The sequence below is a fragment of the Pelodiscus sinensis genome, chromosome 9 (genome assembly GCF_049634645.1).
Source record: "Pelodiscus sinensis isolate JC-2024 chromosome 9, ASM4963464v1, whole genome shotgun sequence".
In the NCBI taxonomy this organism is placed as follows: Eukaryota; Metazoa; Chordata; order Testudines; family Trionychidae; genus Pelodiscus; species Pelodiscus sinensis.
The window spans coordinates 20,539,545-20,554,525 of NC_134719.1; the positions used below are offsets into that span (position 1 = coordinate 20,539,545).

A 14,981-nucleotide genomic window follows, 5' to 3' on the forward strand; every position below is an offset into this window, starting at 1 on the left:
AGATTTGGCCATCAATGTTCCCAGCTTTTTAGGAAATATCTTCCCTCAACCCACACTCCTGTTCCTCACCTCAGGTTTTCTGGTTTAGATTGAGTAACTTTAGTGAAACAGTGGTATATGTACAAGGTGGGCAGCTTCCTAGCTCAGATGTGTTATAAGGACTTATTTTAAAATGTTATTTTCAGCAAAAATTCTGAACCTAGTTATACTCGCATGGGGACTTTTTTAAACATGCTAATTAAAATTTATCTTTTTTTTTAAAGGAACGCACTATGTGAAAAATTCTTGAGTCGACATGATCACTACATAGACGTCTACAGCTACTGGAACTATTAGCAAGTAGATACTGCCTTATTTTGTTCTTCAAGTATTAATTTAAAAATTAACAATATTCTTGCAATCAAATGTTTAATTCTGAAATGGTGGTAGGCAGTGCTTGATAAACATTATTTTAACATTTAAACAAAGAGGAGAGAAAACATTAATGATTCATTTTAAGAAATTAATAGAATTTTAGTGCAATACAATATATGGAGTGTTCCTTTCTGTCCTGCAGGATGTTGAGTTCCAACTTATTTCAAGATATCTCTGCTCATTTTAAGCTAAATGTAACCTTATTAGTTAAATTCCATTTAGATCCACTCAAGTCATTGTAGCTATTCCAGGTTTATATAACTGAGAGTAGAATTTGTCCCTGTATCATTTACTATTGCTCAGCTCAGATCTGAGAAGGTTCATTTTGTGGAAGAGAGTAAGAAATATCTTTAAGTACTAAATGCCAACAGGATCATCTGTGAAATGCCCACATATGCTCATTTTGCAATGATGTATGTTCTTTACTTGGCTAGTAAACATTAACTTTATTTTGAAAGGTTAAGTTTTAATGAATCTCAGTGCAGACAAACAATATCAACATGCCAATAGGGTTTGTTCCATTTTTATCACTAGCTTATGACATTTTCAAGGAGTGTAATATGAAAGATTATTACAGAATGTATGACATTTAGATGAGTAGGAATAAGTGAATTAGGAAATTACTGCATTGAACAGTGAGCAAGAATATATGACAGTTTGTCAGAAAAAGTTTTCCATTGTCTTTATTGCATTGTGGTATGTTCAGAGTTATTTTTTGTGCAGTTGCTTTTTTCCTTCTGAAATGTGACCTGTGTATTGTGATGAATTTGGCAGCATCAGTTTGTCTATTTTTACCTCATCTTAGAGTTTCTAAATTTTCAAAAACTTGAAGAAATTGCAGAATTGGTCCAAGGATGAATTTTACCAAATTGCCATAATTCAAATGCCATAATTCAAACTATAAAAATATGTGTGATCTAAGAAAATGTGATAAAATTTTGTACTCAAACGTAAACACTTGATACAATGGAAACTTTTGTTGCAGATGACAAAATATTCATACTGCATTTTTTAGTACTCATGTTGTTCCACACATCTTGTTTCACATCTTGTTTCCTCTAGTGATAAACTTTTATATAAGCTTGAAAAATCAGAATACAGGAAACCTTTGCAATTTATGGAATTGCTACTCATAGTTCCATGTATTTGCAGGTGGCCTGGCCTGGCCTGGGGAGGCAGCAGGGCTGTGAGCCGTATAGAACTCATAGGCTATGTCTAGACTGCAAGCCTCTTTCAAAAGAGGCTTTTTCGAAAGATACTTTAGAAAAAGCCTCTTTCGAAAAAGATCGTCTAGACTGTAAGCGGAACTTTTGAAAAAGCAAGCCGCTTTTTCGAAAGAGAGCACCCAGGCAGTCTGTTTGCATTCAAGAATGCCTTTTTTTCGAAAGAGCACTTTCGAAAAAAGGCATTCTTCCTCATGAAATTAGGTTTACCGCCGTTGAAAGAAAAGCTGTGTTCTTTCGATTTAATTTCGAAAGAACGCGGCTGCAGTCTAGACGCAGGTGAAGTTTTTTTGAAAAAAGGTTACTTTTTTCGAAAAAACCCCTGAGTCTGGACACAGCCATAGTGAGTTCCCTGTGATTGCCTGTAGCTGCCAAGAGCCATGGTGACTTCCCTGTCGCTGCCAGGATCCGCAGGGAACTCACTGCAGCTGCGTTTAGAAATATGTCTTGGCATATTTTTACAGCAGTTTTAATGGCACTAGTGGTTATATAAAGACTAGCCCAGATTCTCAGCTGGATGTAAATGGATCCAGCCCATTGCGGTTAATGAAGATCTGCTGATTTACACTGGTTTAGGGAACCACTTTTATGTTTATGAAATGTAACTCAAAAACTGTATTATCTACTTGCATTGAGGTACTTAATGCTTTCCTGCCACAGATGGACTTTTTAGTTAGGCTTCATTAACAAGCCAGATGTTCTGTATTGAGGGAATTTCTGCCTCCAGCAGCATACTTCATAAGTTAGGCCCTACCTAGTGAAACTGACATCAAGGTAAAACTTTCCCCACTGAAGTCATGGTATTGGATAACTCCCCTGAATACAGAGGAGTGAATGAACCGCCTTTTGAATATAGCTAACTCCACTCGTATCTCTGTGTAAGTTAGGCAATATCTGACCTTGTATTGCTCCTAACAAAACTTTGACAGGTGCTTTTACTGTAAATTGAGAATGAAATTGCATTTTTACATTTGCCTATCGAACTTAGACAGTATGATCACACTTTCCATTCTTTTGCACTGGACTTGATTTATCATTGGATTACTTCAGGGCTACGTCTACACTGGTGGCTTTTTACGCAAGAACAGCTCTTCTTGTGCAAAAACTTGCTGAGTGTCTACACTGCACGCGCGTTCTTGCGCAAGTAAATTTATAGTACAGTGTCGGAAAACAGGGCTTCTTCCAGAAGAGTTATTCCTTTCCCCATGAGGAATAAGCCCTCTTGCACAAGAGCTCTTCCACAAGAGGGCACTGTAGACAGCAACATGAATTTCTTGTGCAAGAAACCCCTATGGCTAAAATGGCCTACAGAGCTTGGCTAAAATGGCCACACTGCCATAGACGCACTTGCACAAAAGCACATCACTTGCTCAAAAGCACATGCCGGTGTAGGCGCTCTCTTGCGGGAGACTTTTTGCGCAAGTACTCTTCCACAAAAGAGTTCTTGCTCAAGAAGCTGCCAGTGTAGACGTAGCCCAGGTTTAGATTAATGTAACTCCAATGGCTAGAACCAGCCTAAAACTGGAGTAATTGGTTTTTGAATCCAGCCCGGAGCTGTCACTACATTTATGCCAAATGGATGTAAAACATGAACATCCCACTTATGTAGGGTTTATATCCTTTTTCCATTAATTTTGCACAAGAGTAAATGACTATACAAAAAGTGCAAGTCAATGGGTTATCAAACCCCGTTATTCCTTAGCCATTAGGTCAGATCTAACAGAACTAGACCAGTTTGCACCAGCTGTGCTGTGTGTGTCCTTGGAGTTTTTGAATAAACTATTTTGTTTAATATGCAGGAAATGACAATTATTGAAGCAATAGAAATTCAAGATGTAACTAGATAGGTTTAGTCACACGGGGTAGTTTTGTTAATCTGTATCTGAGCTGCAATTCATCTACAAATTTAACATGATCAAGTTAGGACTGAATAAGGACTTAGAATGGTTATCTCATTACAAATGCAGTTTTCCCTCTGTTGGTATTCACAGCTTCTGGGAATGAGTCACCAACCCCAACTAAATCATCCCAGCCAGAGCTTTGTCAACCTGGACCTTAAAAATCTTTAAGAATGTAGATTCCACCACCTTTTTAGTTAATCTGTTGCAGTGCTTCACCACCCTCCTAGTGAAATATTTTTTCCTAATATCCAACTTAGACCTCCCCCACTGCAACTTGAGACCATTGCTCCTTGTTCTGTCATCTGTCACCACTGAGAACAGCTTCTCTCTGTCTTTTTTGGAAATCCCCCACCCCTTCTGGTACTTGAAGCTGCTATCAAATCCTCCCTCTCTTCTGCAGATGAAATAAGCCCGGTTCCCACAGCCTCTCCTCATAAATCATGTGCTGAGCCCCCTAATCATTTTCAGTGTTTTCCACTGGAGTCTAATTTGTCTACAAGCATTGTATCTGGGGGAACCCCAGAACTGGACACAACACTCCAGATGCGATCCCACCAGTGCCAAATAAAGGGAAGTAATCACTTCCTTCAGCCTGCTGGCAATTCTCCTACTGATGCAGCCCTATATGCTGTTAGCCTTCTTGGCAACAAGAACACACTGTTGACTCATATCCAGCTTCTCTTCCACAGTAATCCCAGATCCTTTTCTACAGAACTGTTAGCCAATTAGTTCCCAGCCTGTAGCAGTGAATGGGATTCTTCCATCCTAAGTGCAGGATTCTGCACTTGTCCTTATTGACACTCATCAGATTTCATTTGATGACAAACTAGGTCACTCTGGACCCTATCCCTACCCTCCAGCGTATCTACCTCTCCCCCTAACTTAATGTCATCTGCAAACTAGATAAGGGTGCAGTCCATACCGCCATCCAAATTATTAATGAAGATGTTGAACAAAACCAGCTCCAGAAGTGATCTCTAGGGCACTCTGCTTGATACCAGCTACCATCTGGATATCAGGCTGTTGATCACTACCCATGGAGTCTGATGATCTTTCTAGCCACCTTATAGTGCATCCAATCCATACTTTTTTAACTTCCTGGCAAGAATACTATGGGAGACCATATCAAAAACTTTGCTAAAATCAAGAAATATCATGTCCACTGCTTTCTCCATATCCATAGAGCCAGTTATCTGATCATAGACAGCAGTTGGATTGGTCAGGCATGACTTGCCTGTGGTGAATTCATGTTGACTGTTCCTGATCACCATCCTCTCCTCCAAGTGTTTCAAAATGGATTTTTTGAGGACCTGATCCATGATTCTTCTAGGGAGTAAGATGAGGCTGACTGTTCTGTAGTACTCTGGATCCTCCTCCTTTCCCCTTTTAAATATAGGCACTATATTTGTCTTTTTCTAATTATCTGGGACCACCAGCAATTGCAATGATTTTTTCAAAAATAATGGCCAATGGCTCTGCAATCACATCAGCCAACTTTTTTATCACCCTTGGGTGAACTGCATCCACTTCCATGAACTTGTGCCTCTCCAGCTTTCTAAATGGTCCTTAAACTGTTCTTTCACCAGTGAGGGTTGCTCACCTCTTCCCTATACTGTGCTGTCCAATGCAGCATTCTGGGAGCTGAACATGTCTGTGAAGACCAAGGTTAAAAAAAAAGCATTTAGTACTTCAGCTTTTTCCACAACGTCTGTCACTAGATTGCCTCCCCCATTCTGTAAGAGTCCCATGCTTTCCCTGACCTTCTTCTTGTTGCTAACTTACCCATCTTGTTACCCTTCAAATCCCTTGCTAGCTGCAACTTCAATTGTGCTTTGACCTTCCTGATTAACCCACTGCATGCTTGAGCAATAATTTTATAATTCTCCCTAGTCATCTGTCCAAATTTCTACTTCTTGTAAGCTTCCTTTTTGAGATTTTTGTTATGCCAAGTTTGTCAATTACCATATCTGCCATTCTTTCTGCACGTAAGGATATTATGGACCTGTACCCTCATAAGGGTCTTTTAAAATACAGCCAGCTCTCCTGGACTCCTTTCCCCCTCATATTAGCCTCTCAGGTGATCCTGCCCATCAATTCAAGGGAATCAAATTCTTCTTTTCTGAAGTCCAGGATCTGTATCCTGAAGCTCTCCTTTCTTCCTTTTCTGCATCTTGTCTATATTTTTGCCAGACAAATATCTTCATTTACATCAGGCACGTAAAACTATGCATGAGGATGTACTTTTTTAATAGGTTGTATTGCACACTATGGGTATGTCTACACTACCCCGCTAGTTCGAACTAGCGGGGTAATGTAGGCATACCGCACTTGCAAATGAAGCCCGGGATTTTAATTTCCCGGGCTTCATTTGCATAAGCGGGGAGCCGCCATTTTTAAAACCCCGCTGGTTCAAACCCCGTGCAGCGCGACTACACGGGGCTCGAACTAGGTAGTTCGGACTAGGCTTCCTATTCCGAACTACCGGTACACCTAGTCCGAACTACCTAGTTCGAGCCCCGTGTAGCCGCACTGCATGGGGTTCGAACCAGCGGGGTTTTAAAAATGGCAGCTCCCCGCTTATGCAAATGAAGCCTGGGAAATTCAAATCCCGGGCTTCATTTGCAAGTGCGGTATGCCTACATTACCCTCCTAGTTCGAACTAGGAGGGTAGTGTAGACATACCCTATGAAACTATATACATACATTTAAAAGAATGTGGTTACGTGCAGAATTAGAGGTGACCAAGTTTCAGATTTTGAGCAACATTTTTATTTGGACTGATAGGTGGTGCTAATTATATATGAATGAGCCTGTGTATTATACTAGTCTTGGATTCTGTTGACGTATTGTTAGTTTATCAAGTATTAAGCCAAACTTCTAAAGTAACCACATTTGTAAGTTTGTACTCCATTGCATACAAACACTATTTTATCTATTCATAAACCCAGATTTGCACTCAAAATATTTGCACATGCTATATGAGTGGATGTATGTAAATGCACAAATTTTGGGGAGTGGGATTGTGCTTGAAAACTATAGGTATAAATGTAGAGGCTACTTATGGTATATAACAAAGCATAGGCCTATTTTGCACATTTTTTAAAAAATTGCTGCAACAGTGACATAGCAGGTTAGCTGTAGCCCCCTTCAGGGGACCTCCCAACAAGCTGAAAAAATTTCGTACATTGATTTGTTAAACCGATTGTTCCTTTAAAAAGAAAGGAAATAATTAAAGGAAATTTGAAGGAACAATTTGTTCCATAAATCAGTAACGACTTCTATTTCTATATCAGAATGGCATTTATAATTGTTGAGTTTAAATCCGGAAGACAGGTTCTTTGTTTGATGGGTTCTATCTTGTCTCTATCATAAAAGATAAGTGTGTAGCAATTAAATACCTTTATTATAATTTTGTCTGTTATAGATGTTCATGAATCTCACAGTTCCAGTTCAATAAATACGATGATAATCCTGGTCTATGCAAATTTTCAAACTTAATACACCTTTTTTAGAAGTCATTTGTACATATATCTGTGCTTTGACTCCTAACTAATCTGAACTAGAAATTTTTAAGAAGCTGTAAATATAGAATAATAGGTCTGATTCACCATTGTATACTATAGTTTTTACACTAATATAAGCAATGTCATCACTGGCATGCATACGGGGTGTGCCGGGGGTTCTCAGGCATACCCTAATGTGTTAGGGTTTCCAGGTGTCCTGTTTTCTACTGGATAGTCCAGTTTTTTGGGGCTCTGTCTGGTAAAAAAAATCCAGAAAATACAGGACACATGCAATGTCTGGTATTTTCTGGTTTTCCGACTGGGCGTCGGGAAGCCTGGTGAGGGGAGTGGCTGGGAGGCGGGGCACAATCAGCGCTGGGAGCCCTGGTTGCATGTGAGGAGGAGGGGCAGCCCGGTCCGTGTTCCTGCGCACTGGTCAAGTGCATGGTTTCGTGCTTCACCTGGACTTTGTGGGGGGGCGGGAGCGCCCGGGATCTGCACTACCTGGGTCAGTCCCACTCCCCATCGGCTGATATGCTCCTCCCTCTCTGCCCCGTCCTGGCCAGCTGTTTGATTCTTCCCCACTTCTCCTCCCGATCTCCCCCAGGCAGTCCCGCTGTACCCAACCCCCACCCCCGCCACCAGCTCTACCTCCCATCTGCCAGTTCCTCCTCCCAATCTTCCCCAGCCAGCACCGCTGCACCCCCCGCCATCGCTGCTTCCAGTGGCTAGTTCTCCCCTCCGCCTCCTGCACTCCCCTGGCCAGCTCCACTCCTGCCGGCTGTCCTCACTTCCCCCGATCTCCCTCAGTCAGCCCCGCTCCGCCAGACCTCCTCCCCGACCGACCATCTCTGCTTCCCCTTGGCTGCCCCCCTCCCTGATCTCCCCTGGCCAGTCCCCGACCACTCCCCTGCCAGCTTGGCTTTCCCGCTCCCCCCCTTCCTCCTAGCCAGCCTTTTAATCAGCTTCAGTACCAAATTACTGGAGGATAACTAATGTGGTTTCTTTCTTGGTCTTGTCTTGTAGTAGGAGGCTTCTGGGTACATGTATGGCTCTGTTAATCTGTTTCCTCACTTCCTCATGCGGGTGTCGTAGTTTCAAGAATGCTTGGTGAAGATCTTGTAGGTGTTGGTCTCTGTCTGAGAGGCTGGAGCAAATGAGGTTGTACCTTGATGTCCAAGCCCAAGAAAGAAACAAACAGAACACCACTGGCCATCACCTACAGTCTTCAGCTAAAACCTCTTCAACGCATCCTCAGTGATCTACAACCCATCCTGCTAGAAGTGGGCCTCATTCTCCTTGATTGGATCCACCTGGTCATCTCCAGCCTGATCCTGGCCTGCATATTTATTCCTGCCTCTGGAAATTTCCACTACATGCATCTGACGAAGTGGGTCTTTGCCCACGAAAGCTTATGCTCCTACACTTCAGTTAGTCTATAAGGTGCCACAGGACTCCTCGTCACTTCAACCCATCCTGGACAATTATCCCTCACTTTCACAGCCTTGGGAGGCAGGCCAGTCCTTATCCAAAGACAGCCCACCAACCTGAAGCAACTATACACCACACCACAGTAACTCCAACTCAGGAACCAATCCATGCGACAAACCTCGGTGCCAACTCCGCCCACATATCTACACCAGCAAAACCATCACAGGACCTAACCACATCAGCCACACCATCACTGGTTCATTTACTTGCACATCTACCAATGAACTATAACCCAGCATGTACCAGCAATGCCCCTCTGCTATATACGTTGGCCAAACTGGACAGTCCCTACGTAAAATAATAAATTGACACAAATCAGATATTAGGAATGGCAATATACAAAAACCTGTAGGAGAACACTTCAGTCTCCCTGGACACACAGTAGCAGATTTAAAGGTAGCCATCCTGCAGCAAAAAAACTTCAAAACCAGACTTCAAAGAGAAACTGCTGAGCTACAGTTCATCAGCAAATTTGACACCATCATTTTAGGATTAAACAAAGACTGTGAATAGCTAGCCAACTACAAAAGCAGTTTCTCCTCTCTTGGTGTTCACACCTCCAGATCAGCTGCTAGAAGTGAACCTCACCCTCCCTGACTGAATTAACCTGATTATCTCTAGCCTTATTCTGGCCTGCATATTTATACCTGCCTCTGGAAATTTCCACTACATTCATCTGACGAAGTGGGTCTTTGCCCATGAAAGCTTATGCTCCAATACATCTGTTAATCTATAAGGTTCCACAGGACTCCGTGTTTCTTTTCCAGTGGAAATAGCATACTTAGAATTCCAGAAAAGCCTTTAATAAGGTCTCTCGCCAAAGGCTCTTAAGCAAAGTAATCTGTTATAGGATAAGGGGTCCTCTCATGAACTGATAACTAGTTAAAGACAGGAAACAAAGAGGAGGACTAAATGGCCAGTTTTCAGAATGGAGAGAGGTAACTAGTGGTGTCCCCCAGGGGTATATTCTGGGACCACCTTCTCCCAAACTTCCTTCCCTGAGTGACATGGCCTAGGAGACTAGTGGGGGCCTGGTAATGACAGCAGGGGTAACCCCCACATTCATTGGTTGTGTAAGGGGGAAGCAAAGTCCCAGCCGACTTTACTCCTCACTTCCCGCCACCAGTGAGTGGAGGGGGTGACAATCACTACTGATAGCACCAGGCACTCTGCTAGTTCCCCGGACTGCATTGCTTGGGGGTGGAGGGCTTGGAGAAAGGGGTGGAACTGCCTCCTGCACTCACCAGCAATAGGAAGTAGAATGATATAGCTGGGAGCTTCTAGCACCAGGCCCCTTGCTTGTTCCCCAGAATGCCCTGTGGGACTCCCCAGAGTCCGGGGCCGGGGATGGCTCTGCCCAATGGCTGCTAGCCCCTTGCTCCTCATCCCCACAGCATTGGAGACATAAGCCCCCTTTGTGCCTTTACACATCATCACTGGAGCCAGTGGTGCTAATTATACTGGGTGTATACATGCACAGTCAGGGGAGCCAACTGACTAGCTGGGCTCCTGGCTAGTGGAGGACAGCTCCACGCTCTGAGAAGGGATGGGGCCTTGGACAGAAAGGCAGGAGTGTGGCAGCTGGCTCTTAGTGTTGCCTGGACCATGCCCAGGACTCCAACTGTGATTTAAAGAGCCTGTGACTCGAGCTGCCGCCACTGCCACATTAATAGCAGCAGTGAATGGGAGTCCTGGGCCCCTCTGAATTGCCAGGCTCCAAGGCAGTTGCCCCCTTTGCCCTGCCCCCCACATGAGCAGCATGCAACACTTCAGAAGGTGTCATAGCTGGTTTTCTATGGATACCACTGAAGGAAAACTTTAGGCACCAATGCATGTGACAAGGAGACACAGCTATAATGGAATGGACATGAGCAACACATCTCGAAGAACACCTGTTAGAAAAAGTGTTTTCCCACCTGTCCAGTAGGTGATCTCTGGTCCCTCCTTTATAAACAGCAAAATAGCTTTCAGGGCATTGTTCCACTCTGTGTTATATCATCTGCTTCTCTTTGCAAGAAGGAAAAATAGGCTTCATGTCAAGCTGTGTCCAAATTAAGTTTTTCTTATTCAGGCTGAAATTCAGAAGTTCTCAGTTGGTCCCTGATATGGGTTCAGTAGCAATGAGTTCATTGGATTCTGAGTGGCTGGTATACAGATGCTATTTAGCTGGCAGTGCTGTGTTCACCTACCCATCCCTGTGGGAGTTACATTCTTGAGTAAAAAATGAGTTTCTAAAATGTCCATTCTTTCCAGGCTCACAAACAGTGAGTACTGTTCATTCCCTCTGGGGCATCTGCTATTGGCCACTGTTGGAAGACAGGATACTGAGATAGATGGACCTTTGGTCTGACCCATTATGGGCATTTTTATGGTCTTAAATAAAATGACAGTGTAACAAGCTGGCCTTCTCCCAAGCACACAAAAGGACCCACAACCAAACCCAGAGTCTCTTTCCGGTCAGTTTTATTTTCCCAACATAAGCAAAACTAACACAATCAATTCCTCAGCCCATGCTAGTCTACAGCTCCTGTGGTACTTTCCTCTTTAACTTCGTCTTTCCTGCTTTAAGGCTTCCTGCAGAAATTTTCCCACGCTTTGTTCTCAGAGCACCTTCATGCCAGACTTTAGAGGTATTTTCCCCAGCAGGTTCTCAGTGCTTCACCTGCTACATGACACTGAAAGCCTTGCAGGTGCTCCTCCTTTCTGCTTGCCTTTTTTTTTACTCCTTCCTTCTACTTCCATGACAACTCTTTCCTATCACAAATGCAGATATTTCTTATCTGCTTTCATCTGATCCCTCTACTTCCCCCAATGACCCTATCCCATCTCCTAATCTCTCTGGCAACCCACTGTCATTACCTCCCTTACTCTTCTCCTTAATCTCCCACTTTTGTTTGGCTCTTCCCCTCATAACACAAGCATCTTTACTTTCTCCCATCTTTAAAAACCTACCAATTGCTAATACTCCCCATCTCCCTTTTCCTTTTTATTACTAAGCTTCTTGAATACCTTGTTTACAGTCACTATCTGAAGTTCTTCCCCTCTAGTTCCATTCTAGACCGTTTACTATGCAGTTTCTTTCACACCACTGAAGCCATGATCACTAAGGGTGCATTTACACAGCACTGTAACTCAAAATAAGATACAAAATTTGAGCTATGCAAATTGCGTTTCTTATTTCGATGCTATTTTGAAATAGCTTATTTTGTCATTTGGCGCTGTCCACACAGTGCCAAATTTCAAAATAAAGCTCTATTCTGAAATGTCCCTAATGTAGACGTGGTATCTCAATTTAGAGCCCCAGGAGGAATAACTTAGAATGGACTTGGTGAAGGGCTATTTTGAAATAGCAGAAGTGGAGCATCTACACATGCCTTATTTCGAAAGAGCTATTTCAGAACAAGTGTTGTTCTTCATGGAATGAGGTTTACAAATGCCGAAATAAGCCACCCATTATTTTGAAATAATGGGCTAGCTGTGTTGACACTCTCATAGTTATTTCGGAATAATGGATGTTATTCCAAAATAACTTTGCTGTGTAGACGCACCTCTAGTGTCCAGTCCTCTGCACTGAGACGGGACTAAGTCTTATCTAGACCATCCCTGACAGGTGTTTGTCTAACCTTTTCTTAGAAACTTCCAATGATGTAGATTCCACACCCTCCCTAAATAATTTTTTCCAGAGCTAACTACACTTATGGTTTAATAGGCATGGGTAATTTAGCAATTAAAATCATGACTCCTAGACAAAACTACTAGTAAGCAATGGAAATACCATGGAGCAAAAGGGATTCATACTTGCTGAGAGAAAAAGTATTAATATGACTGTGTCTTCCAGAATCTGGAAGTAACAGTTCCTAACAGGCCAATTGACCTGCCATTTCAGGGCTGGCAGGCTTGTTGTATTTCTTAAATGAAAGAACTGGACATCAACTTTGTTTGACAAGTCTAGCCTATGATGAAAATGACAAAAGTTGTCACCATAAATACAGCTAACAGAGGTCCCATAATTAGGCATAAAAGGACTGATTATACTCTATAGTTTCTAGATTTAAAAAAAAAGTTTGACATTGCAATGTTCTAAAACTCAATATGATAGCTCAGCTGCATGAAAAAACAGAATGCAGCATGTGAATTGACTTATACACTATTGGAAGAGATTAATTATTGGAGGAGAAGGAGAATGTGGTTATGTCTACACTACAGCATTATTTTGAAATATCTTATTTCGAAATAACACGTCTACACACAAAATGCATTTAGAAATAGTGCGTCCACAATGAGTGGATGCTGAATCGCATTTAAGGCTGGCTGGAACCAGACCCGGCAGGGCATCAGGTCAGGAGTTACTTTGTGTGGCTGCTGCTTGAGGCTATTTGAGGCCTGTGCTTAAAGGGACTCCCCCCCCCCCCCCCCTTCCCCGGACAGCCGGTTCTCAGCTTTCCCTGATTGCTTGCCTACCTTGATGAGGGACATCAAAGCATTTTGTCTCTGAGTGCTCTGGTTGCCCTCACTTGGGGCACCACAGCACTCTGCAACATGGAGTCAGAGCTGCCCCTGGTCACTCTGGTGCTTCTCGTGGATGCTTTGCTGTGAGCCTAAATGCACTTTCTGCAGGCTGCCATCCGGGAGGTCCATCAGGGGGCTTTCAGTATCTAGGAGGCCTATGGGAGAGCTTCCACCCTGACGAGCACTAAGAGCCTCCCTGGTCTGCCCCACTGGGGGCTTGTGTCTCATTCCTCCCTCACGTCCTTCCACTTACACCTCCCTAGACCCCCTTCCTGATGTCAAATAAAAGACACGTATGTTCAAAAATAGAAACTGGGTTTATTGAACAAAACTGGAGGTGGGGGGGAATGAAACTCTGGTGAGACTGGGGAAAGGAGGCGGGATAAGGGAGAAGAGAGAGTGGAAGAGGGGAGGGAGAAATCTGGGAGGAGGGAGCTGGAAGGGGGAAGCAAGGGGAAGAAGGGGGAGGGGAAGCGCAGAGTTGGGGGATCTCGCCAGACCAACTTGATTTTCATGTGAACCTCCTCCTGGGTTCGTATGTGGCATTTGGTGGCCAGGCTAGCAGTTATCCTGCCATAGACGGCTGTGTTCCTCCATCTAGTGCAGAGATCATGAAAGTTGGGGGCATCCCCCCCAAACCTGAATATGGTCTATGATCTCCACCGTGGACCAGGAAAGTGCCCGCCTTCTCCGGGCTCTGGCAGGTTCCTGGGAGCTGGCAGACTGCTCCTGGGGAGCGGAGGAGGGCTGACTGCCAGTGGCTTTCTGGCCCATATTTTGGGGCCACTGGGTCAGGGGCAGTGACTGCTGGCTCTGGGTTGACAGGCTTGGAGCTGGCACAGGTACCGTGGCCAGAGTCAACCCCTTTAAGGGCTCCAGGGAGGGGGGAAGGAGAGGAGTGTTCTTGTTTGAGGCTGGAGTGGCCACCAGGGCACCCTGGGAAGGCTGGAGGCCCCCTATTTCAATATAAGTGTCTACACAGCACTTAATTCAAAATAGCTATTTCGAATTTGGCATTATTGCTCATGGAATGAGATTTACAAAATTCAAAATAAGCGCTCTACTATTTTGAATTAATTTTGAAATAGCGGTTTGGCTGTGTAGATGCTAATAAAATTATTTCGAAATAATGGCTGTTATTTTGAAATAACTTTGCTGTATAGACATACCCCATGAGAATGAAGAAAATATATGTGACCCTCTGTCAGGGCTGGCCTTACCATGAGGCGAACTGAGGTGGCTGCTTTAGGTGCCAGACTTTGGGGAGGGCGCCAGTAGGACCCAGAGAATTGACACCTTTCAAAGTTTTGGCCCAAGCAAGGGGCATGGGGACGTCATTTGAGCTCCCCGCTTCAGGTGCCAAAATGTTGGGGTCTGGCCCTTCCCTCTGTTGATGGGAGAAAACATTAGCTATTTTAAAGTAAGATTAATACAGCTGCTCCCCGAGTTGCGAATGGTCGAGTTATGACCTTTCACACTTAGACCAAAGCTCCCATGGTGCGGTCGTAAAGACGGTCCTCGAGTTATGAACGTGACCCATGCTCATGAACAGCACGGTCGCGTGTAACCCAATGGGGTCCGAGTTATGAACAGCTCGAGTTATGGCCAAGTGTTTGGTCCGTAACTCGTTCATAGCTCGGAGAGAGGCTTTAACAAGTGCTGTTTTGAATTTTCAGGACCACTTTTTTTTTATAGCCCATGAATGGGAAATGATGATTCCTGCAGCCTTCAGTGAAAATGATTCTCTTAGATCCCTTGCCATTGGATTCACAGATTTCAAAATACATTTTTAGGCCTGATAGGATTAGATTTTAGTCAGTAAGTTTTAGTAAACATCAATTTCACCATATATGCAACCCAACAAAGAAATTTCCATTGATGATGATAGCAATTTAAAGATAGGCAAAGTTAGAAAAACACTGCATGATAACTCAGTGGAT

General features: G+C 43.5%; 1 protein-coding gene across 2 annotated transcripts in view; it reads left to right on the forward strand.

Annotated features, from left to right (window-relative positions):
* Positions 1-14,981, forward strand: part of LRRC7 (leucine rich repeat containing 7) — a 399,545-nt gene that overhangs the window by 94,481 nt on the left and 290,083 nt on the right. For both annotated transcript variants that reach the window (XM_075936231.1, XM_075936230.1), the window contains exon 2: positions 264-339. In XM_075936231.1, the coding sequence (XP_075792346.1) occupies position 339 (1 nt within the window). In that variant the 5' untranslated portion in view covers positions 264-338. The remainder of the gene's footprint in view (positions 1-263; positions 340-14,981) is intronic.